Below are 26,220 nucleotides of genomic sequence, written 5' to 3' on the forward strand. Positions count from 1 at the left end.
CATCTTTTTGTTTGTGAGTGATGCAATCATGAGATTAACCACGCCGGGATATATCGTGTTGGATGATCCCAGCCATCTTCTGAAAATGGATGATGACAACCAGTTGTCGATGTTTAATGGCCTGAAGTATAGAATGAAACAAGTATGAAACAAAGATGGCCTCACCAGCTCTGTTCCTATCTTCATCTCTGCTTCCACTGCATAGCCTCCCTCAATTAGCGGCATTGATTTTCTTTTTTCTGTTTTTTCCTCAAGCATTTTCAAACTAAAAGCATGAACATTCTCCAGCAGTGGTTGACATGCAGGACTCGTCCGACACATGTGGCGACCTATACAAAAATCCAAACTTTGTCCGAATTGTGGAGTCCACAGAGGGAGGATCATAGCCCAAAATTCACACTGATTGGTTCCTATCCAACTACTCGGTGCCCATCAAATGAACATGATTAAAAAGAAAAGCATTAGTCTACATTCAATGGACAGAAAGTCCATTGACTAGACAAGATCATCTAATCAAGGTAATTTTTTATTGAAAAATCTGAATCAACAAACATATGCTACATGTACAGTTGATGTAGGACCAAATATCAATCTTCATGCTCAGACAGTATACTATAAACCCTCTTTAATTTTAAGATCCATACATTTACACACCTTTAATAAATAAGATAGATTTATTTTATTTTATTTTATTTTTTTTCAAAAAAGATATAAACAGAATATGGTTGGAGCTAATATGCTTTCTTCCAAAAAAACTAGCATTTTCCCTGTTGTCTTGAATTTGTAGGAACTGGAACAGATGAACATATCTGGCGATCATCAATGATTATATAATAAAATGCAAAAGTGACAAAGATACCCTCAATGAGGCTAAAGATGGTGACTGTGATGATGAAAAGATTGGATGAAGCAAAATGCATTACAAATTGTTTTAGGATGTCTTGTAGGAATACATGCAACCACGCAGCTTCCGAACTTCTTCTAGCGAGTCTGCTAGCAGATGGTCCACATAGAGGCAGATTCCAGCAGCACTACAGTTTCAAACACGAAAAGAAATATGTGAGATAATAGTAGTGGCAGTTTATTGGGAGGGAGGGAGGGAGGGAGGGAGGGAGATTTTGGCATCCTGACCTTGATGGACCAAATGGCAGCCATATAACATCCCATCGAAATTTCGGCATCCTGTGCGACAGAATTTTCATGACAACATGATAAAATGGAAAAAGAAAAACAGAGGTATTTTCTAGCAGGGTTATCTAATTCCCATTGTAAGTTCGGCATGCTGTGCCACAGAATTATGTAAGATGACTTCAAAAGTGAAAAAGAAGAACAAAGATACTTTCTTTTTTTTGAAAGATAACGAGACATGTATTAAAAAAGAAAGGGAAAAAAAAAACAGAGACAAAGGCAGCAGCCCAGACTGCTGAGATAGCAGAAAAGAGACTGCATGCCAAGAAACAAAAGGTCGGAATCCTTCAAGGATTCAACATGAATAGCCCATTCTATAATTAACGATTTAGCTCTAGACGACACCCAAGCCGCAGAATTAGCAGAATCCCGAAAACATATGCCGTTCCTTTCCTCCCAAACGGACCACCAAATGGCAAGAAGGGCCATTCTCCACAGCCTAGACTGAATCTTGCCAAGCTTCACCCCATGCCAATCAATAAATAGGGAGGAAACGGTTTCAGGAGGACACCAACTGAGGTCGAAACGGGCCCGAAAATCAGCCCAGATGGAAGAAATGAAGGGACAATGGAGCAGAAGGTGGCCAACTGATTCCTCCGCCTTCATGCAGCACAAACAGATGTTCACTAAGCACATCCCTCTCTTCCTTAGATTATCCACCGTCAGGATTCTCTTCAAGTTAACCAGCCAGCCGAACGTGATGAACTTGGGAGGGGCCGGGTATTTCCAGATTAGCTTATAATGATGATCAACGGAGAGGGGTGATCAGTCCAGCTTAAGGTAAAGAGAGCAAACCGAGAATCTGCTCGTCTTGGACATTGTCCAAATCAGCGAGTCATCGAGAAGAGGGTTGGGATGTGCCCTATAAATGCACTCAAGGAGATCCGCAAACTCCTAGATCTCCCAGTCTTGAAGGTTTCTCCTACATTCCACCGTCAGAAGCAGAATAGCAATCAGCAACCATAGCATCTGGGTTTGGAGCAAGAGAGAAAATTAACGGGAATTTGTCTCTAAGTGGGATGTTCTCCACCCAACTATATTTCCAAAACCGAATTTTTGAACCCTTACCAAGTTGGAACTCTACACCTTGCAAAACTTGATCTTGAGTGGAAATGATACCTCTCCATAACGCGGAAGCCTTGTACCGAGAGGAATCATTAGACCACCAACCACCAGCTGATTGACCGTATTTGCACTTAATAACTTTGTTCCACAAGCTACTGTCTTCAGTACCTAATCTCCATATCCACTTGCCCAGTTCATAAGCTTTAAGTTTTTTATGCCTGTCCCACCTTGATGATATTGCTTACACACAGATTTCCACTCCACCAGATGGAATTTGTTCTTCTCTCCCTTGTTGTGCCAAAGGAAATCTCCTCTTTTATTTTCAATAATCTTTAGGACTGAGGGAGGGCATTTGAATAGTGACATGAAATAGATGGGAAGATTAGAAAGGGCAGCCTTTATAAGTGTGATGCGACCGCCGAACGATAGGAAGCGACACTTCCACTTAGCTAGAAATGAATCGAATCTAGAAATAACCTTGTCCCAGGCTGATTTTGGAGGGGAACCAACACACGGCTGAAATTTTAGCCCACCCATATTCTGGGCCTATTGGGGCCCAACAATAATCATAAAGAAGTATAAGTCCCCTGGTGACCCACATATGTCTCTATGTGTCCCGCCAGATGAAGGGACTGATTTAAACACATAAAAGAGGTGGACCATGCTGCTGGATTGAAAGTCCAGCAGTGGTCCAATGGGCCTAGACGTCCCAAGGGTAGGCAGTCCTATGGGCCTAAGTAATTTGCCCAAAACTCATCCAAATGGGTCCCAATGGATGCTATTGAAGGGGGAAATGATCATGCCCCCTATGGACCCCACTTGGATGAACGGTGGGACACAAAATACATCAAGGTGGGCCCACAAGGTGGCCTGGACGGCCAGCCAAGGCTGGACACCCCAGCCTGGGCGTCCCAGCCTGGTGGGCCACTCCAGGCCGCACCATGGATGGTATAGGGGCCCGATGGCCCTGAAAATTTGCAGGATGGTCCTTTCATGGGTGGGCCACACCTCTACAAAATTTCACGATTTTAGGATGATCAGAAGTATTTTATTTTAATTTAGAAATACAATGTATCCAGAAATTCTGCTAAGGGCAGAATTCTGGATAGACCATGATTGAGCACCCAATGGGGTGGGCCCAGGGTGTCCAAAAATTGGGGAAATTGGATTTCAACCTTCCCATATATATGTAGTACAAGGTAGGGTCCACCAAGGTGGCCCACCTAATCAGAAACTATTTTAAAATTTTGAGTTTCCAAATTGCAACCTTACTGGAATTATAGCAGAAAATCCAGTAAGGTACCCATATTGGCCCACCCTTTTGGGGACCCAAATGGGGTCAGTTGAGGCTGGAATTTGGCATGCTTATAGGTGGGATATGTACCTTCAAAAATCATATTCCACTTGGTACAAAATTCCCTACCAAAAGCCCCAAATCCTGGCCTCAAGTTGGCCCAAAAATCTGTCCAGACAATTTGGGACAACAGCAAGTAATTGAAGGAAATAAAATATAAGCATTATTTGCCATGGGATTTAACCTCAGGAATTTATGTTGTGGACCACCCTAGTGGGCCCCACAAATGTCCAGACCTTCCCCATCATCAAATACCATTTGCATGTGCCCCATTAAGATGAATTTTAGGGCCACATGTACAAGGATGGACCGCTATGGGCGTCCAAGCTTCATGGATGGTTTGGATTTTTGTTGACCCACAAGGTGGGCCACACGTGCAAGATCAGAATTCTATCATAAAGGAAAAATGAAGAATCGGCCACAAGAGGAGGGGCTCCGCCATATTGAGGCCCTCCCCTTCATCAATCACACCATATATTCCATTTGTTCATATATTACAACAAAGATCCACCACATGCATGTCCTAGATTCAAGATCAATGGTTGGGATGCCATCCCAACCATGATTCTAAGGTCTAGATGACCTATCATGTGATGAAATACAAATAATCCTCCATGATGGGGCCCATAGAGGGGAAAATCCCATGCATGGGCATGCATGCACCAAAGAGGCCATTTGGCCACAAATAAGGGATGGTGTAGGATCTCCACCATTGATTGGTGGGTCCGATACTTCCCATATGAAAGAAAAGAGATCTAAGAATGTAAAGATAAAAGTTCTAAATCCTAAAAACACACCCACCTTGGATTGCTGACCTCCTTGCCCCTATTGCACCAAGGGTGACGAATCAAGGGATGAGATGAGATTTGGAAGGTTAGATTTGGAGGAAAAGAGGGGGATTGGGGCTGGAATGGGGTGGACGTCCCACCCCTCTATTGCTTGGAAGAAGAAAATGAGAGGGAGAGAAGAGAGAAGAGTAAAGAGAATGAGAGAGAAATCTCTTTTAAGCTAGGTAATAATTGCTTTCTTACCTTGGTTAGAGAGGGGAGATGATTGCAAGTAGGGAGTTACAACCAAAGTTGTAGGTTTAGTAAGTTAGTAGGCTTGTGAGTGGTGTTTAAGGGTAGGCGGTGTGAGATGGAACTTTATGTAGTATGTGTGGTGTTTGTTGAAAATTGTACCAAAAAGGGAGTGGGCCACCTTGAAAAATGTGATCTCCTCACTAGGTGGGCCACATGATCATGATCAAGAGCTAGAATTGAATTGCCTACATCTTATGATCTACACGCCGGATGGATGCACAAGACATGGCATCGGAACCGCAACGACGATGCGAACAAGATGGCATAGGTTTCGGCTCAATCCGAGTCGGGTCACGTGACTGAACTTAAGGATGACCGCGAACACTATCCGATGGTCGCGGGTCGCCGGGATTCGACCGGTAGGACCGCGAGACCAAGATGAACGAAATGCATACACACACACATGCACACATGCGAACTCGGGTCGGGTCTCGCAACCCTCCCCATTAACAAAGAAATTTCGTCCTCGAAATTGACCAATACATGACAAAATGAAAAGCAAAACACCACCATCATATAGCAATCATCAAAAGAGAAGGCAATATAATAATCATATATTAATCATCGAACAAATGGAGATAGCACTCTCTAATCTCGGTCTCGCGTTCCCAAGACTCCTCAGCCTCCGAATGATGACCCCACTGCACCTTCACCAAGGGAATGACCTTAGTCCTGAGGACCTGCTCCTTCCGATAAAGAATACGAATCGGCTGCTCGATGTAGGAAGCATCCTCACGGACCTCGAGTGGCTGCCAATCAATCACTAGAATAGTGTCTGACCCATACTTCCTCAGCATAAAAACATAGAATACGTCGTAGATCGCGGACAACTCTGGAGGTAAGGCAAGCTTGTAGGCTACAGCGCCCACGTGCTCTCAAAAGGTCATATAAATCTTGGGGCAAGCTTGCCCTCCACAGCAAATCGAACAACGCCCTTCATAGGCGAGACCTTGAGATATACCACGTCCCCAACTGCAAACTTGAGGGGTCGACGCCGACGATCAGCAAAACTCTTCTGACGGCTCTGAGCTGTGCGCATCCTCTGCCTGATAACATCAATAACCTCTGACGTCTGCTACACAAGCTTAGGACCTAGGAGACGATGCTCTCCAACCTCGATCCAACAGCTGGGAGATCCGCACGGTCTGCCGTAGAATGCCTCAAAAGGAGTCATGCCGATAGTCGCCTGATAGCTATTGTTGTATGCGAACTCGGCGAGGCGCAAATGCTCATCCCAACTACCCGCAAAGTCAATCACACAAGCTCTGAGCATATCCTCAAGGATCTGGTTGACTCTTTCGGTCTGCCCATTTGTCTGTGGATGATAAGCGATGCTGAGATGCAAAGTGGTCTTCATCGCCTGCTAGAAACTCCTCCAAAACTGAGACGTAAATCTGGAGTCTCGGTTAGAAACAATCGAAACTGGAATTTTGTGAAGTCTCACTATCTCCTCAATGAATACTTTTGCAAGCCGGTCCATAGTCCAGGAAACACGCATCGGAATAAAATGCGCCGACTTCGTCAGACGATCGACGACAACCCAGATGGTATCGTGACCGGGTAGAGTCATCGGCAAACCTGCGATGAAATCCGTCGATACATGCTCCCACTTCCACACTTGAACGCTCAACGGCTGCAAGGGACCAGGGGGTCTCTGGTGTTCGGCCTTGACACGCTGGCATGTGTCACACTCGGCCACAAAACTAGCTATCTGGCGCTTCATCCTCGACCAAAAATACTGCCTCCTCATATCCCTATATATCTTCGTGGAGCCCGGGTGAATAGTAAGTCTCAATCGGTGTGCCTCGGTCATCAGATCACAACGCAACTCTGGCACGTCCGGGACACACAATTGGCCTCTGAAGTGAAATCCACCATCGGAACCAATCTGCCAGTCTGATTGCTCCAAAGATGCGGCTTCTACTGGTACTCCTGAAGTGACTCGTCCGTCTGCTGAGCCTCGATCACCCTAGCCACCAAAGAGGGTTGAATCGACAAGCTCGAAAGCTGAACAATGGAAGACTGCAGACCGAACTCAAAGTCGAACTCTGAAACATCCTCAAGCATCTGCCACTCTCGCACCATCATTTGAGCTACCAGGCCTCGTGGTTGACGGCTGAGCGCGTCCGCCACCAAGTTCGCCTTGCCCCGGTGGTACCGAAGGTCGAAGTCATAATCCTTCAATAGCTTCATCCATCACCTTTGACGCAGGTTCAACTCGAACTGCGAAAATAGATACTTCAAGCTCTTATGGTCCGAAAAGAGCTCGAACCTGACCCCATATAGATAATCTCTCCACACCTTCAGTGTGAAGACAACCGCTGCTAGCTCCAAATCATGGATGGGGTAGTACAACTCATGGACCTTGAGCTGGCACGAGGCATACGCCACTGGCTTCTCGTGTTGCATCAGGACAGCACCCAAGCTAACTCTGGAGGCATCGGTGAAAACAACAAAACCCTCACTCCCATTAGGAAAAGTGAGAACAAGAGCGGACGTGAGGCGGTCCTTCAACTCCATAAATGCCTCCTTGCAGGCATCACTCCAGAAAAACTCGGCACCCTTCCGCGTCAACCGGGTCAGCGGTGCTGCAATACAGGAGAAACCCTCGATAAACCGTCGATAATATCCCATCAGACCAAGAAAGCTACAGATCTCGGACGCGTTCGTGAGCTGGCCCCACTAACGCACTCAATAAGACCTTTTGAGATTATCGAGCGCGTGGGCGCTGTGGCCTACAGGCTTGCCTTACCTCCAGAGTTGTCTGCGATCCACGACGTATTCCATGTTTCTATGCTGAGGAAGTGTGGGTCGGACACTATTCCAGTGATTGATTGGCAGCCACTCGAGGTCCGTGAGGATGCTTCCTACTCCAAGCAGCCGATTCATATTCTTGATCAGAAGAAGCAGGTCCTCAGGACCAAGGTCATTCCCTTGGTAAAGGTACTGTGGGGTCATCATTCGGAGGCCGAGGTGTCTTGAGAACGCGAGGCCGAGATTAGAGAGCGTTATCCTCATTTGTTCGATGATTAATATATGCTTATTGTATTGCCTTCTCTTTTGATGATTACTATATGATGGTGGTGTTTTGCTTTTCATTTTGTCCTAGATTGATCAATTTCGAGGACGAAATTTCTTTGTTGGTTGGGAGGGTTGTGAGACCCGACTCGAGTTCGCATGTGTGCATGTGTGTGTGAGTATGCATTTCGTTCATCTTAGTTTTGCGGTTCTACCGATCGAATCCCGGCAACCCGCGACCATCAGATAGTGTTTGCGGTCATCTTTAAGCCCAGTCACGTAGACCCGACTCGGATTGAGCTGAAACCTATGCCATCTTATTCGTATCGTCGTTACGGTTCCGATGCCATGTCTTGTGCATCCATCCGGCGTGTAGATCATAAGATGTAGACAATTCAATTCTAGCCCTTGATCATGATCATGTGACCCACCAAGTGAGGAGAGCATATTTTTCAAGGTGGGCCACTCCCTTTTTAGTGCAATTTCCAACAAACACCACACACACTACCTAAAGTTCCATCTCACACACTACCTACCCTTAAACACCACCCACAAGCCTACTAACTTACTAAACCTACAACTTTAGTTGTAACTCCCTACTTGCAATCATCTCCCCTCTCTAACTAAGGTAAGAAAACAATCATTACCTAGTTTAAAAGAGATTTCTCTCTCTCTCTCTCTCTCTAATCCTCTCTCCTCTCCCTCTCATTTTCTTCTTCCAAACAATAGAGGGGTAGGACGTCCACCCCATTCCAGCCCCAATCCCCCTCTTTTCCTCCAAATCTAACCTTCCAAATCTCATCTCATCCCTTGATCCAACACCCTTGGTGTAATAGGAGCAAGGAGGTCCAAGATTAGAGTAATCCAAGGTGGGTGTGTTCTTAGGATTTAGAACTTTCATCTTTACATTCTTAGATCTCTTTTCTTTCATATGGGAAGTGTCGGACCCACCAATCAATGGTGGAGATCCTACACCATCCCTTAGTTGTGGCCAAATGGCCTCTTTGGTGCATACATGCTCATGCATGGGGTTTTCCCCTCTATGGGCCCCATCATGGAGGATTATTTGTATTTCATCACATGATAAGTCATCTAGACCTTAAAATCATGGTTGGGATGACATCCCAACCATTGATCTTGAATCTAGGACATGCATGTGGTGGATCTTTGTTGTAACATATGAACAAATGGAATGTATGGTGTGATTAATGAAGGGGAGGGCCTCAATGTGGCAGAGCCCCTCGTCTTGTGGCCGATTCTTCATTTTTCCTTTATGATAGAATTTTGATCTTGCATGTGTAGCCCACCTTGTGGGTCAACAAAAATCCAGACCATCCATGAAGCTTGAACGCCCATAGCGGTCCATCCTTGAACATGTGGCCCTAAAATTCATCTTAATGGGACACATGCAAAGGGTATTTGATGATGGGGAAGGTCTGGACATTTGTGGGGCCCACTAGGGTAGTCCACAACATAAATTCTTGAAGTTAAATCCCATGGAAAATGATGTTTATATTTTATTTCCTTCAATTACTTGTTGTTGTCCCAATCTGTCTGGACAGATTTTTGGGCCAACTTGAGGCCAGGATTTGGGGCTTTTGGTGGGAAATTTTGTACCAAGTGGAATATGATTTTTTAAGGTACATATCCCACATATAAGCATGCCAAATTTCAGCCTCAACTGACCCCATTTGGGTCCCCAAAAGGGTGGCCCAATATGGGTACCTTGCTGGATTTTCTGCTATAATTCCAGCAAGGTTGCAATTTGGAAACTCAAAATTTTAAAATAGTTTCTGATCAGGTGGGCCACCTTGGTGGACCCTACCTCATACTACATATATATGAGAAGGTTGAAATCCAATTTCTCCAATTTTTGGACACCCTGGGCCCACCCCATTGGGTACTCAATCATGATCTATCCAGAATTCTGCCCTTAGCAGAATTTCTGGATAGATTGTATTTCTAAATTAAACTAAAATACTTCTGAACATCCTAAAATCATGAAATTTTGTACAGGTGTGGCCCACCCATGGAAGGACCATCCTATAAATTTTCAGGGCCATCAGGCCCCTATAGCATCCGTGGTGCGGCCTGGAGTGGCCCACCAGGCTGGAACACCCAGGTTGGGGCGTCTAGCCTTCGCTGCCCGTCCAGGCTACCTTGTGGGCCCACCTTAATGTATTTGTGTCCCACTGTTCATCCAAGTGGGGTCCATAGGAGGCATGATCATTTCCCCCTTCAATAGCATCCATTTGGGACCCATTTGAATGAGTTTTGGGCCAATTACCCAGGCCCATAGGACTGCCTACCCTTGGGACGTCCAGGCCCATTAGACCACTGCTGGACTTTCAGTCCAGCAACATGGCCCACCTATTTTATATGTTTAATCAGTCCCTTCATCTGGTGGGACCCATAGAGACATATGTGGGCCACCAGGGGACTTATACTTACTCCTTTATGATTTTTGGTGGGCCCCAACAGGCCCAGAATATGGGTGGGCTAAAATTTCAACAAAAGGCCCAAACTGGCCGCCCCTAATGGTTTGTTTTGGGGCAGCATATCCCACCAAATTAAAGGTGGATTATGCACTTGAGATTGCCTTTTTCTAAGATGTCCTTGGGCCTCATTTATGTATGGTTGGAGGCCCACCTCCATTGAACTTTATTTGGACCTATATGCAATGTGTTGATTGGCCTTGGTAGGCCCACTCATCTTGGACCTTCTAAGTTAGGCCCCATTGGACCTCTGGGCCTATACTTACCATGGTATTGTGATGGGCTTAGGGGCCAAAATACACAAGTGGTTGGGCCCCTGGTTACCCACTAAATTAGCCACATGCTTGAGCCAAGATGTAAGGCCCAATTCACTTGCTTTAAACATAAGAAATTGCCCATAAGGTTGGGTTACCGGGCTGCACATTTGGCCCACCACAATATATGGGATTGTGACTTTTATGGTTGGGCCCAAACCTCGCTTGAGGGCCCACCATATTGCCTATGTATCGGGCCATGTGTATTGCCCACTAGGCCCTTGGATTGTTCACTCGAGTAATAGCGGGCTACCTTTGGGGACCCAGTTGAGGTTGGATGTCCTCCTTGGTGGCCCTAAGGTAGCCCCATAGGGTGGATATAAGTGGTTGAAATCCCACCTGGACCCTTGTTAGGACCGTTTCTTCCCTTCGGCATTTATATGGCCCATCCTAGCTCATGAGCTACCTCAAAGTATTGGGCCCCTACTAGAGGATGATCCCATAGTAAATTTTCTAAGTACCTAGACTTGTTTCCCTCCTTGGGAAGGAGGAGTATGTTCCAAGTTTTCATCGCCAAACAGCACACCCTCATGACCCATATGCATCATTTGCGTGATTGGATTGCATTTATGTATGGTCATTGGGTTGATATGATGGAGGGATGGGGTTTCTCCCCTTGTGCACATCAAGTGCTTGGAGCTAGTGCATGATCTGTATGCGTGACTCATGCATTGGCATCGCATTTCATGATAGTATCGCCCTTGCTTCAACAGGGCCTTGCCTCCACAGGGACATTCGTTGATGGCCGTATGTATGGACACCGGAAATGTATTACTTGAGCATATAGGGTGCATAGGATGCCCATGGGTGAAATTCTCAAAACTTCCATGGTACCAAGGATCTGCTCCAGCGCCGTGACCGGGTGGAAAATATGAGCGCACAAGGGCCTTATGCCTTTAGGTCGTAACTCCCACTGTCATGTAATCGGTTGGAATGGGGTGTGGCCTTACCCGCCTGCGAGAGAGGGCATTACTAGGTTGAGTCCGACTAGCTCGTGAATGGGTCTGTTACCATTAGGCCTTGCTGGTGATTAGCTGTCCACAGGCAGGTAGTGAGGTCTCCTACGCTCGTTTGACTGTGCGGGTCTGTAGAGCGGTAGTCATTCTGCAGTGTACTAGACCCTGGTAGATTCCTTATGATGGAACTATACTAATATGTGGACTAGATATGAGGACTAGCATTACTTCGCATTGCATTTGCATCCGCTATACAAGCCCTTTATGCATCACCTTGGTATGGCGCCCAGTACTCGTTGCATTGTATTCATGGCAGCCTTGGTTAGGCTTATGGCATTGGCATTGCTCATACTTCCCTTCTGTATCTCCTATTATTCTTCTGCGCACCATTGTCGCACACTTTTGCCATCCTCTAAGCTTTCTATAAGCTTATGCACGATTGATGCATACAGGAGATCCTAGGTCGACATCGTAGCAGCGGAGCTTGGATAGGAGTTGAGCCGTGGACCCCAGTGTTGCATATCTTCTTCTTTTTTCTTTTGTCAACAAATGTATTTCCTTTTAGCATTGTATTAAAGCTCAAATTAATAGTGAATTTTGTGATGTGTGCCTTCGTTATTTTTCAAATATACTTGTTGTGATCTTGGGGATGCTCTTATTAGAATGGATGTATGACTTATGAAAATCCTCCTTGTAGGATCCCAGGATCGGAACCTGCCTCAAGAGCTGAGAATGCAGTACTACGGAGGTTGTTGCGGCCAGAGCCGGCCATCAGGTTCCTTGTGAGTCCGGTTACCGAGTCTGATGCGTGATAGGAGTACTTGGATCTTCTACTGATTAATTTTAGCTTTCAGCATCTTGAATTTAGAACACAATCTGAATCCGGCAAAACCTTCAACGCTGAATTCACCCCACCAATCTGCTATCAGCTTACGGAATCCGGCAATTTTCACTCAGGAAGCCTCGAACCGAAATGGTTTCCGGCCCCAATTAATCTCCTCGGCAGATAAAAGGATCGGGCAATGGTCTACAGTGGTTCTCGGGAGGGCAGATTGGGTGACTGAGGGGAAAGCGTCCAGCCACTCAGGAGAAAGCAAAAATTTGTCAAGCCTGGACAGAGTCGGATTCACTCGACCATTGGACCACGTGAAACGAGAACCAAGAAGAGGGAGGTCCACGAGATCTTCATCGTCAATCCGGGAGGAGAAGAATCTCATGGCAGGGGAGGTCTTGTTGCCGTGTGATTTTTCTTCAGACGATCTAATCATGATGAAGTCTCCAGCGAAGCAAGAGGGCCCAGAGAAACGCAATCTACAGTTGCTTAATTCTTCCCAGAAATCGTTTCTGATACTCTCAGGGGGCGTTTGACACATGGTATTAGATGGGATTAGGTGGGATGGAATTGCATTCGGTCCCGTGCGCATTCCACTCAATGTTTGGGAAGAATGGAAAAGCTTGGAATTAGATTAGATGGAATTGCATTGGGTCCCATGCCAATTCCAGTCAATGTTAGCAAGTTGTGTAGGTCCCACCATGATGTGTGGGCTATATCCACACCGTCCACCCATTTTTCGAGATCATTTTAGAGCATGGGCCAAAAAAATCAGGTAAATCTAAAGCCCAAGTGGACCCCACCATAGAAAGCAGCGGGGATTGAATATCTACCTTTGAAAACTTCTTTGGGGGCCACATAAATTTTGGATCTGCTTCATTTTTAGGCCCATGCCATAAAATGAGGTTACAAAGCAGATGAATGGTTTGGATATAATATATGTGTTTTATTCTCAATAATTTCAAATGATGATGGATATATCCGTTCAATATACCATCGTATTACGAACATAGCATGGAATTAAGCTTATCCCATGGAACTGGGGGACAATCCCTACCATGTGTAATAATTACATTTTTTGAATCCCATCCCACCTAATCCATCCCAATGCCATGCGCCAAACACCCCCTCAGAGATTGGACCGTAGACAGATGACATAAGACACTGGAATTCGAAAGCTTTATCTTTTAGGATGACAGTAACTAAAAAAACACCGGACCAGGTGGAAATGAGATCCCATTTGATAGAATTCCACCCCACCAGGATTCCGCCCACACTGCCTACCGCATCCAGAGCCTCCCATTTGATATCTTTAGATTTCCAAATGGATCCCATGAGAGGATCGCTGAAATTAGAAACTTTTGTCTCCTAGAGACAAATAATATCCAGACTATACTTCAAACACGTGAGTTTGATAAGCCTCCGCTTCTGTTTCGAACCCACTCCCCTTACGTTCCAAGAGACTATCTTCATGAGATAACCATGCTGCCTCGTCTACCTTGAGAATCTGTATCGCTGTTGAAACTTTGAGTTATTCATGGACTCGCTTCCTTAGGTTGGAGATTTTTGTTGCCGATGGATTTGGATGGACGCCTTTTAGGCGATCTCGACGCAAGAAGAGGTCTGTTGCAGGCTTCCACACACTGGAAGAGAGCAATGAAGTCTTCTGGGCAGTCTCCGAACAAGAGACCTACAACTCGCCCGACGTGCCCGATAGCGTCCCGAATCCATTTCTTTTTCTGAATTTTATCCATCAACCGAGTTCTGATCTGGGTTTCTTCCTGATCCTTGTCGCCTTCATCCACCTGATCTGTGGAAGGACCCATCCGCACCTAAAGAGGTTCATCATCAATAATCCCTTTAGCCGACTCTTCCTGGAACAGACGGGCTAACATACCCTCTGGTAAGGACTAAGGAAACGAGAGAAGAGAGGAGGAAGGGGTGGAGGGGTTGTCAGATAACCAAGAGCCATTGTCGAAGGCCGTAGCAGTATGGCCTTCGCAAGCTAGGCGAATGTGACTCCTAGGGAGAACCAGGAGACGCGAGGGCTCATCGGGTTCAGGGAACAAAGATACTTGTTTTAAAAAAATAAAAAATAAAAAACCAGAGAAATATCTATTCTATCATCGAATACAAACACGCTAACGTGTTTACCACACTTAAGAAGGAGAATACTCACTTCGAAAAAAGAAATGATCTAGTGTGATCACCTACCACGATTTCAGTGTAGGTTTGCTTTGACATTGTTGGATCTCAATCGAGATTGGCGGAGAGCTCATTAGTTGTTACTAGGGAAGATTGGGAAAGAATTAGATCTTGCTAGCGTTTTCAAAAGGAGAGGAGAGCTTATTATTTGCTATTCATTAGGGCTTTTTAGCAAAGGAGAGGTCAGCAGGGTTTCTCTAGAAAAAATGTTTCTGGTAAAGAATAAAACAAGAAAGCAGAAAGAGGGACAGAATGGGAGTTCACAATTTACAGGAGATTTTTTTTAAAAGCAGGAATTTTATTAAAAAGCCCAAAGGGCAACAGAAAAGGACAACAACAGGAAAACCAACAGAGAGCAAAGCTAAAACGCAACACCATAACTCGCAGGTTAGGAATCCCACTCCCTAATCATAGAAAAAAAACCCGGTTAGCATCATACAGCTTGGAATGACTGGTATTCCCAAAACACCTCTCATTCCGTTCCCACCATACACCCCACATAACGGCCAGTAATGCTATGTGCCAATTCTGTTTGTCAGAGGAAGAAGGGAAACCCTCGTGCCAGGCAATAAAGAGTAGATGCAAATAATGAGGCATGAGCCCTGAAACATTGAATGCTGAAATGATGGAATCCCATACTGCTGTGATGAAAGAGCAATGAATATGTAGTCACTGTTTCTTCAATTCACTTGCATAGAAGACATACGTTGGGCAATATCATCCCTCTCTTGCAGAGATTATCTATAGTTCGGATTCTATTCCTGCCTGCTAGCAAAGCAAAGGCTGCGACTTTTGGCGGGAGCCTTGTAACGCCAAATATGACCAGTGAAAGTGCAGGGGACCTCCTGACCCGGACCCCGAATTAACTTGGGGAAAGATTTCACCGATAAGATGCCCAAACTGTCTCTAAACCAAAGTGGTTGGTCCAGAAGTTTTGGGTTTGGCTGAATGCCTTCCAAAAGAGCCAGAAAATTAGACATTGCTTCAATTTCTGGGTCGAGGAGATTGTGACATAATGGCGGGGCCCACACGCCCCCTGCTGCAGAGGGAGAGAAACATTCTGCAACTGATAAGGGATGCCTTGAGGAAAGATCTGCAATAAGGGGGAATCTGGATCTAAGTGTAGTCTCCCCCACCCACACGCCGTCCCAGAACTGCACCTTATTCCCACATCCCACTGAAAATCCAATATCAGAGAGAACTTTGCCTGCTAAACCAGAAATGGATTTCCAGCAAGGAGAAGCCCTGTACATTAGCTGAAGACTTCATCCATCTACCTGAGATTGATAGGCCATACTTGTCAACCACCACTTTCCTCCAAAGACTACCTTCCTTAATCATGAAGATCCAAACCCATTTGCCTAGGAAGGCTGAATTGACATCCTCCAAATTTTTTATACTTGCTCCACCCTCTTCAATAGGCCTGCACACCTGAGAAGATGGAATTTATTTTTGAAGAGATCTCCCTTGCCAGAGAAAGTTCCTTCACATCTTATCAATTTTGGAGAGGACAGATTTTGGGCAACGAAAGACTGAGATAGAGTATACGGGGAGGTTAGAAAGCCCAGATTTTATAAGGGTAATTCTTCCCCTCAAAGATAAAAGTTTTTCTTTCCGAAGAGCAAGCTTCCTCTCCATCCTTTGGATAACTGCATCCAATAGAAATGGGCCTAGTTTTCCAAGACTCAAAGGAAGGCCCAAATATGAAGTGGGGAAGGAAATATGAAGTGGGGAAGGATCCCACTTTACATCTCAACACTCTCACTGAAAAGAACATCCCTATTATTCCCCAGAAGTTCAAACTTAGCCAAATTGATCTTCAGGCCAGAAACAAGCTCGAAACATTGAAAGGCTTTTTGCAAATTACTGATTTTCCCAACTTCTGCTTCACAAAATACCAAAGTATCGTCTGCAAATTGAAGACGGTTGATTGGAGCTGCTAAATTGGCTACCTTGAATCCCTCGAATAAGCCTACTGATTGACCTCGAATAAGCATCCTGCTAAGCGCCTTTGAGACAATGATAAAGAGAAATGGAGACAGGGGATCCCCTTGACAAAGCCCCCTAGATGCTTGGAAGTAACCAAAGGGAAATCCATTTAGGAGGATAGAAAACTGGGCTGAGGACACACATGTACTCATCCAACCTCTCCATCTGGCCCCAGAACCAAGCCTACCCAATATATAATCCATAAAATCCCAACTGATATAATCGTAGGCTTTTTCCAGGTCAAGCTTATTGGTACAACCCGATTACCAAGTCAATGAAATCTCGATACCCAAATTGCAAAGAAAGAAAGAAAGAAAAAAGAATACTCAGAAGAACAATGGAGTAAAGAGGTAGAGAACTTTTATTGATATCAACATTTTCTCTTACAAAATCTTAAGGAAATATTCGAATGACTAACTCCTCCATCACTACCCCCTTTTACAGATGCTTACAAGGATTCTTAATTGAAATCTCTACAACTAAGAGAATCAATCACAATTTATTACAAACTAATCTAATCTTTCTTCATATAGCAAAAGCCTAATGAAAATTAAACATGGAAAGCAATTAAATCTCTAAATCCAACCCATATCTTCAATCATATCAATTACATCCTCATCACATCTTTAAATTAGCCCCCATATCACCTAAAAATAATAAATTATAATGCTTGTTTTAGGTCCTTAAATATGTAAATAGTCTGTCCTAAAACCAGCACATGTTGGGCCCTACAGTGGGTTGGCCTACATCACTTACAAACCACGCCCTTCAAACCAGCCCTACATCGCAAGTCGATGCATTCATGGGCTACAAGAGAACAATAAAAATCTATCTTTCAGCAATGAACACCATTTGATGGGGGGAGATAACCATGGGTAAGTCAAGTTTGATTCCATTGGCTATGACTTTTGCGACAATTAAAATTCAACCTAAGAAATCTACTATATATTTTCCATGTAATCACTTTATCTTCCTACAAACCTAACAAAGTTTTCATTGCCACTTTGCTTTCACCTTTCTCAAGCCAACCCTCTCTTTAATGATTTAGTCCCTTCAAACTTGGTTCTGCATGCAAGCTATGAACCTGGGCCTGGCTAGTAGGCTTTTGTGCTTGGCCCGTGTAGCATGAAGGAACTCAGCTGCATTGAGTTGAAAGCGTGATACCTATCATGCTTTGGTCAACATTATCATATTGCTTTGAACTGCACAAATAGACAATGGGCACCAGCCTTTTCTTTGTAGTTTCCTATATTAAGATTTATCTTCCTTCAAAGCTCATCAATATGCATAGCAATTAGGTTGGTGTTCTTTCCTAGGCTCTTTCATTTCTTCTATTCATATGTCACCAAAGCATGGGCAATTCTCTTCTCGACTTTCTTCTTCAAACTTACGCATGGTGAGCATCTGAAGGGGCCATTTTGGTTCTGGTCGCTTCGGGGGTGAAATTTCCTTCACATGAATCAAAATCTTATGACCATTATAGAGAAATGGGTAGGTATTATTATTATCATCATGCTGCACTTTTCTATCAAACAACCATGGGCTACCCGCCAAAATATAGCTTACTTTCGTATGAATAATGTCACACCAAATGGAATCTTCAGAACCTTTACTGAGTGACAAGGTAATCGAGCAGCTTAGATTTACTGGACTGGAAGAGCTATTTAGCCACGCAACTTGGTAGGGTCATGGATGCTTCTCCAACTTAGGCCCAAGCTTGTCCACAAACTCCTCCAATGCCATATTCATACTGCTACCCCTTTCGATAATAATAGTATGTAAGCAGTCAAGGCATGACACACAGGTATGAAAGATATTGATGCTACTAATACAGGTGACGAGAAGAGCCCATCTTTCATTCAACCATCGAGGCAATCATATCATCATTCTCTACATAAACACTGATGGCTTTCTCTTCTCCTTGCTCGTGTTTTGGCTCTCTTGTTCATCACCTTCAACTTCGTCATCTTGTAACAGTGGATTTTTTGGAGTGTGATAACTCTCTTCTTCATCACCTTCAACCACTATGAGTCGGTGCAATGCCCCAAGCTTCTCAAAGAATTAAAAAACTAGCTCTGATACTAAAAATTAATGCAGGACAGAATAGAGGGGCAGTTCAAACTTAGGTTATGGGATTAACTGATGTTTATAACTGGTTGAACAGGTGTGAAGAGGGATTTATGTGGTGGTCAATGGATTGGGAAATTAAAGAAAAGATTGATAAGAAATAAGGATAATGGACTGAGTCACACAGCCTGAACTCGGGTCCTCTGAGTCTCACCTTAGACCTTCAAATCAAGATTAGAGTCACAACAATTGATCAAAGGTGTCGCACCTCTGAAGGGGGATTGGATTCGCACCAACAAGGAAGCAAACAAGTGCTGAAATTTTTGCTTTCACTCATTCATGCTCAAAAGAGAACTAGAACATGGATTTTTATAGAGAAGAGAGAACTTTTTGAAGAAGCTACATATAATTAATAGTCAATCTACAAAATCTACTACATTATATTTCCCATGTGATACTTCATCTTCCTATGCAATTAACAAGTTTTAAATGTCACTTTGTTTTGGGAAACCCCCTTCATTAGTTCCCTTGCATTTTATATTTCTCACGCCAAGACCCTCTTTAGTGACTTAAATGTCTTATAACCCCAGGCATTTGGGCCTGCATGCAAATTATGCACCTGGGCCTGGGTATGGGCCTAGGTCTGACTCATGGTCTTGGTTATAGCCTAGACTTGGGCCCATCTCCATGATGCACAAAAGATCTCCTCAATGGGATAATCTTAACCCATCAAATTGTGGTCCATTGGTTTGCAAAAGGAGGCGATCGGCCCGTATTAGCCGATGCATAACAGTTTCAGTGGTGACCGATGTGGTATATGCCAAAACCAAATCTTAATCCATGCCACCACGGTACCACCTAAAGGGTTGGTGAGCCCCAAGATCATACAATGCCCAGCCAAGATCATACAATAAATGACCATGCATGTTTCCCCAAACTGAAAATGACCACGTATGTATACCTAAAGGTGGCAGGAAACGCATTAAAAGTATGGGTTCAAGGACTGGATTTACCTCAACATGTGATATAGCCAGAACACAGCAAGGAAAAGGCCAGTATAGCATGAGTACCACAGCCATTGCAGATGGGGCTTTGAATCATGAAGTGCCAGTCCCTTGACTGCCATCAAACAAGCCAGGACTGCTACACATTCTGGGGAATATTTAGATTGCCAAATCAGCAGCAAAACAATGAACTTGCATAATCAAATGCTACATCAGATAAGAGATGTCAATGTTCACAACATTATCCATAGAAATTCAAGAAATGGCAGGCTAATTCATGCAATTCATGCATTCGGCTTCAAATGCTTACTGCTGAAGAAAACCAACAAAAACGGATTTCACAAGTTTCGAGGAACATTCGGTGAGCAACAGGCTGACCTCAAAACCACCATAGCACTTTTAGGACATTTAGGAATACAGTAGTATGGCCCTCAGCCTGAGGATGTATATAAAATACTCGGGCCCTCAGTCTGCACAGCTGGGGTGCATGGTTCAGTGATCCAGACTGTTGAATTTGATGATGCCACCATGGATGGATCATGTTCCAGAAGTCTCTGCATGGGACAATCCTAATCATAATCTTCAACTGGTGGTGTTCAAATCAACGATCAGTAAAAAGATGCCGCAACAACCTAAAGTCAATGCGAAAATATTAAAATACCAAAAATTGGATGACTAGAATCTTCCAATCTAGGTGGAAAAATTCCACTACGGCGTGAGTGCGTGGGGTGTGTGCGTGTGTAAAAAAAAAAAAAAAATTAAAAAAAATTAAAAAAGAATCTTCCAATCTAGGAGACTTTTGGGTCATGATCCATGCATTATTTTCCTGCCAACATTGTATCGAAGCTGAATAAACTTTTCTACTTAATTGGATGGGCATAAATGCTAAGGAAAAGTATTTACCATGGTGTAGACATTCTTTAGAATGTATGCATTTAGAAATGATGCACTTAAGTTGATTAAAATGGAGTTACCAAACAGCCTGTCCAAAACCAAGGAGACTGGATAGCCAGAGAAAAAATGGCTTTGTTTCAAAACATAGGAAAAGGTGATCTCATTAACACTGCAAAAGTTACAGCCAAAGACGTGGATTAAAACCATCACAGAATTATACAACAATATTTTTTGAACGATCAGAATAATCCTACATGCTAACGTGAAGTGTTCCTTCAAAATGGTTACTTTTCTACCACTGGAAAATTTTCGTGTTTGTATTGACTTGAATGAATACTTGAGAGAAAATTCAGAAACCAAGAGCTCATCTGTTCCAGATCGATTGAGCAAGGATGATAAATAATCATAAAATGAGAATGTAAGCACAAATGGAGCTACATATGCAGTGAGAGCAGCATTACAAGGATAATACTGCTGGAAGGATTTGTACAATTTATTTGATTTGGTTTTCACAAATATACAGAGACAGCTGTTTTGTCACATGGTACACTCCAATAAAAACCGGGGTTGTCAAAGGGCCAGGCTTGGGCCAAGCAAAATCAAAATTGTGAATAGGGCCAGCTTTGATAGTTCAAAATCCAGGCCATAGCTGACCCCAGGCCTGGTCCTTGACAGACCTAATTTAAAAAGAACAGATAATGAAGAATAGATAGCTAGATAGAAGAAAGAGGGAGAAGAGATGGGAGAAAATAAAGGGATGAGAAGTTTCTCTATTCCTGCCTCTGATCCCTTGACTTCTTATTAATATGAATCTAAGAGCCCTAATACAATAGCAAGAGAAGACACAAGTACCCCTGGTATATGGTATACCATAGCTGTATAATAAGAAAATATACCATAGCTGTATAATAAGAAAAAGTAAAGAGAAAAGATACACATCGTTCTCTACACTCCCCCTCAAGTTGGAGCATAGATATCACACGCCTAACTTGCCCAAAGTATCCCAAAGAGGCAAAGACGAGAACAACTAGAAGCATTGATAAGAATATCAGTAATTGAGCATCTGAATGACCAAAGTAAATAACATTTCATGATCAGCATTACAACATAAAATCAAGAGGTGAAGAATGCATGCAAACAGAATAAGCAAAGTGACAAACCTGCAGAAATGACTGTCCATGACTCAATCTCATCCATGAAGTAAGCATGATAGCGCTGTTTGTAAGAGAAAATCAGACACACATCAGCATTTTATAAACAAGACTACAACTGAATGCAATCAAAACTCAGAACCCATTAAGGGATCTCAAACTTGTAATGAGGTGTGAAGTGTGGATGGTGTTTGACTGATGTTGGTTCTCCACAAGTCTAAAGAACCCTACCAAGGGTGTATCAGTATTCAACAGATACACTCGCCCCACAATTGCAAACATGCACGTGTGTAAGATCCAGGCCGTCCAGCAAGCAGTCACCACATGTATGTGCTCCAGCCAAATATCAGGCCATTCCACCCACCACATGCACCATATGCGTATGATGAATGTGGACAGTTGATCAATTTTTCTCGACTGTCTATTTTCTCAAACATGTGCGGCTAACATGATGAGTGGACTGCCTGAATCTTGTAATGAGGTGTGAAGTGTGGATGGTGTTTGACTGATGTTGGTTTGCCACAGATCTAAAGAACCCTACTAAGGGCAGTTGTGTATCAGTATTCAACGGATACACTCGCCCCAAGATTGCAAACATGCTCGTGTGTAAGATCCAGGCCGTCCAGCAAGCAGTCATCACACGTACATGCTCCAGCCAAATATCAGGCCATTCCACCCACCACATGCGCCATGTGTATGATGAATGTGGAAAGTTGATCAATTTTTCTCGACTGCCTATTTTCTCAAACATGTGCAGCTAACATGATGAGTGGACTGCCTGAATCTTGGTAAAGGCGGGGTAATGGGGGGGCCTGCCAAATGAATGGCCAGGAGCTTGCACATGTGCCATGGGGAGTGCAAGTATAAATGTTCAAATACCATCATATTACTATAGAACCTTGTACAGATGTTAATTTTTTAAAACATTGCAAGTTAACCCACTCACAGGATAGATAAGAATGATAATGGAACTTCTTGTTAATGCTAATTTTGTATCCTCAAGTCCTCTGGAGCTACAAAAAGAAGAGATGTGCTAGAGTCTTTTGTTCATTACAGTCACCTATGAAAAGACCTAATTAAGAGAGTTGGAGAATTCACATGCACAGCTAGTGTTATAATTCTTTTTCTGAAGCTATCCAAACAAAATTCAAAAGAGACGCCTTACATTTGAAATTTCATTGGTCCCACAAAAATCAAAAGATCTGGGCCATTTTTATATGATTTAAATGCTCCTATATATTTAACTAAGACTCGACGAGGTATTATGATCATTTAATCGCTTATCAAAGCATATAAGAGTTTTGCATAGCCCAACATGCCTCTCGACATCCAGAAACACCCTGTATGGGACATTCGAGATGTTCATCAGCAGGTCCCACCATTTGAATGAGCCGGCCCAAGAAATCGGGTGGGCCAATACTTATGTTGGCAATGTTCCTTAAATAGCCAGTTGTTTTGTACAAGTGTCGCCCCACCTAATGGGTTGACCAACCTGATTTATGGGCCAGGTCAGCAGTCATCTACACAGTAGGGCTCACTTGATGAATGGATTGGGTTTTCCACACACATGCCAGGTTGGCACATCTGTGAGGTGCATATGGGCTTGGCAAATGGCTGACTATAAATACACCATTCTAATCCAGCGCAGGTTAAACAACTTCTTTATCAGTGTTGTGTTTGGATGCACTATTAAATTTAATTGCAGTAATCGGTTTAATGGAGAGGAAATAACCAAATGGAAGTTACCTTCCTTATTATTCGTAATGACAGGAGTAGCCCTGAGATAGCAATTGTATTCCGTTCGAGTCCAACGTGAGACTAACACAATTACAGGTTGAGGTGATTAGGATTTGAAATTCTAATTTTTGAAAATTTGCAGCTTACGATTGGCATTATGACTTGATCATTTCCTGTGTATCGAACCAATTATCGCAATTCAATTATATAGCACATCCAAACACAACCTAAATCAGCTTTCTCTTACTCTTGCTCCGGTGGTAGACTCTTAGGAGTTTCAACACCTGGTCAAGGGTTCGAGTATCCAGAGGTGGTGAAATCCCACTACGGCGTGAGTGTGTGGGGGTGTGTGTGTGCGTGTGTTTAACAAAAACAAAAAAACACCCTGTGGAGATTTTTCTTACCAATTCCCAAGGCGATGAAGCTTGCTGAAAGATGGAAAAGATGAGAAACGCAGAAAAGCAAAGGATGAGGACTGCAAAAACAACCTATGAAGACCAGATAACAAAAGAAAATTAAACCTCTTATATTAAAATTTTGCAATCGATGCGTGTACGAAATTCATTTATTTATTTTTTCAATTATTCATACCCTCCAGAGAAAACTCTGCTGAGCATGATTCCTCTCAAAGGACCGAACAAGCTCCTCTTGCTCTGCCACAAGCCATAGCGTAAATTAAAATAGGATTAGATCCATGCATACAGCACGACTGTCAGGGATCTGGGCCGTTCATCAGGTAGGGTAAGCTGTGAACATGTCATGGACCAAAAATTTTCGGTCCATTAATCAGGCAGGCCAAGGTATTGGAAAAAAAATAATCCTAACAGAAAACATTAAACATGCATGTGTGGCCCACTTGATGAGTGCACTGCCCTGCTTTTTGGTATAGGAGATCTTCAGCGCCCCCTACCTGATGAATGGCAGGGATCTCTAACAATTGTTCCGTACGCATCGGATGAAGTCGAGATGTGAAGATCGAGCAAGAGAGAAATGCAGAAAGGAAACCCTAGTTTTCTGAGAGAGAGAGACCTTGAGTATCGATGGGTTGGAAATCGTCGCGAGTGGGAAGAGAGAATTTATCGTCGTCGCCTGGAGATCTTCTCCTCCATTTTCTCGACAGTTTCATCGTCCTGAGCCGTTGTAGCAGCAGCAACTTCTGCATGCCAGCACCGGCGAATTTGAAGGGGTCGTTTGATCAGGTCCGGTGAAATACGCGCGGCCGTAGATTTTTAAAAGGATGGATACCTGTCCATTTCATCGGAAACGGATTGGCTACTCCCCCTGCCACCAGCCATTGGCTGGTGGTCGATGCTCTGTGGGCCCCACCATGATTTATGTATTTCATCCATTCCGTCCATCTATTTTTATAGATCATTTTATAGCATTAAAGAAAAAATGAGGTATATCGTAATCTCAAGTGGACCACATTACGGGAAACAGTGTTGAATGAAAGTTGACCATTAAAAACGTTTTGGGGGCCATAAAAGTTTTGGATCAAGATGATATTTATTTTTTCCCTTCATCTGGGTCTTTATAACCTAATCAACAGATTGGATTTCAAATAAACAGTACAGTGGGCCTTAGGATGATTTTAATGGTGGATATCCAATCATTATTGTTTTCCTGTGGTGTGGTCAAAATAAGATTTTTATCCTTATAATTGTTTGTATCAAGCCTTAAAATAATCTTTAAAAATGGATGAACGGAATGGATGAAACGCATACATCATGGTGGAGCCCACAGAGGACCGACCACCAGCCACGGGGCTGGTGTCAAGGGGAGTAGCCAATCCGTCTCCCATTTCATAAGAAAAAAGAACGTGAGTGTTTGGTAATCTGGAAAGGAATGATGGTTGATACACAGGCATTCGGAAATTGTACACACGGTACGTATAAACTGCCCAAATTGTACCACCCACCTTATATCAGAGTCCTAAAATCAGATTATTTGAACTATCTTGACCTCTTATTGGCTTACACTTGCATGCTCAATTCCTAACGTTGGCTATTTAATCATGTTGACTGTCCAAACAAATGACCAGCAATAGACTATTCGGGTAAAGGGTGTTCTGGATGCAACCAAGTTCACTCCGAATAACAATAACGTGGCATGATGAAAAACAGAGTGGATTATGTGCGGCCTGCCTCACACAAGATGGTCCGCCCTTACTATGGCCCCCACCTGACGTAATTATATTTATATCCACACCGTTCATCCTTTTTTTCAGATCATTTTAGTGCATGATGCCAAAAATGAAGAAGATCCGGGACCATATTATAGGAAACAGTTGTGACTGAATGCGCTGCCATTAAAAACTTCCTAAAGCGCACCATAATGTTTATGTAATGTTTATTTGCCATCCAATCTATTAATAAAGTCAATAATCTTGGATGAAAAAAAAAAAAAAAAACAAATATAAACTTGATCCAAAACTTTTATAGCCTATTAATGATTAATCATCACTTATTTCCTAAGGTAAGGCTCATATGAGAATTGGACATGTTTCATTTTTGGGCTCATTGACTTGTAAAAACAGATGAACGGCACGCATATAGAATATATACATCAAGTGGGCCCATGGTAAGGGCCGCACCACACCTAATCCGAAGAAAAATTACTGTATGCACGCAGACAATAAATAATACTATTTTTCATTGGGCTACATATTGTCAGTGAAGGATTCATGCAACCACTGCGATCCATGTCCTCTCATGGACAACCGATCTGGTCATGCTTCCTTAGAAGCGTGGTGTCGGCCTAGCTGTGCTCCAGCTATTCTAGAGATATTTGTTACGCACGACTTGGCAGATGTGACCATGTTCTTTTTGACCGACGCCTCATTCCTCTTCTCGTATCATTGAGACTCGTC

At 43.4% G+C, this 26,220-nt stretch overlaps 1 protein-coding gene across 1 annotated transcript; it reads right to left on the reverse strand.

The window, feature by feature from the left end:
• Nucleotides 1-510: 510 nt before the first annotated feature.
• LOC131217443 (uncharacterized) lies at nt 511-24,592 on the reverse strand. Its single transcript, XM_058212365.1, has 7 exons — nt 24,381-24,592; nt 23,943-24,004; nt 23,756-23,839; nt 21,624-21,678; nt 19,579-19,717; nt 1,132-1,182; nt 511-1,031 (listed from the first exon to the last, which is right to left on the reverse strand). The coding sequence occupies exons 1-7, from the start codon at nt 24,511-24,513 to the stop codon at nt 932-934; spliced, it is 624 nt and encodes a 207-aa protein (XP_058068348.1). The 5' UTR covers nt 24,514-24,592; the 3' UTR covers nt 511-931.
• Nucleotides 24,593-26,220: the final 1,628 nt, after the last annotated feature.

The sequence above is a fragment of the Magnolia sinica genome, chromosome 1 (genome assembly GCF_029962835.1).
Source record: "Magnolia sinica isolate HGM2019 chromosome 1, MsV1, whole genome shotgun sequence".
In the NCBI taxonomy this organism is placed as follows: Eukaryota; Viridiplantae; Streptophyta; class Magnoliopsida; order Magnoliales; family Magnoliaceae; genus Magnolia; species Magnolia sinica.

Excerpts from the sequence above, each read along its gene's own strand:
- LOC131217443 (XM_058212365.1), bottom strand. The coding sequence starts at position 24,513 with ATGCAGAAGTTGCTGCTGCTACAACGGCTCAGGACGATGAAACTGTCG. Across the intron at positions 23,840-23,942 it reads AGCAGAGTTTTCTCTGGAGG|GTTGTTTTTGCAGTCCTCAT; the intron begins GTATGAATAATT and ends TGGTCTTCATAG. Across the intron at positions 19,718-21,623 it reads ATGGACAGTCATTTCTGCAG|AATGTGTAGCAGTCCTGGCT; the intron begins GTTTGTCACTTT and ends AATATTCCCCAG.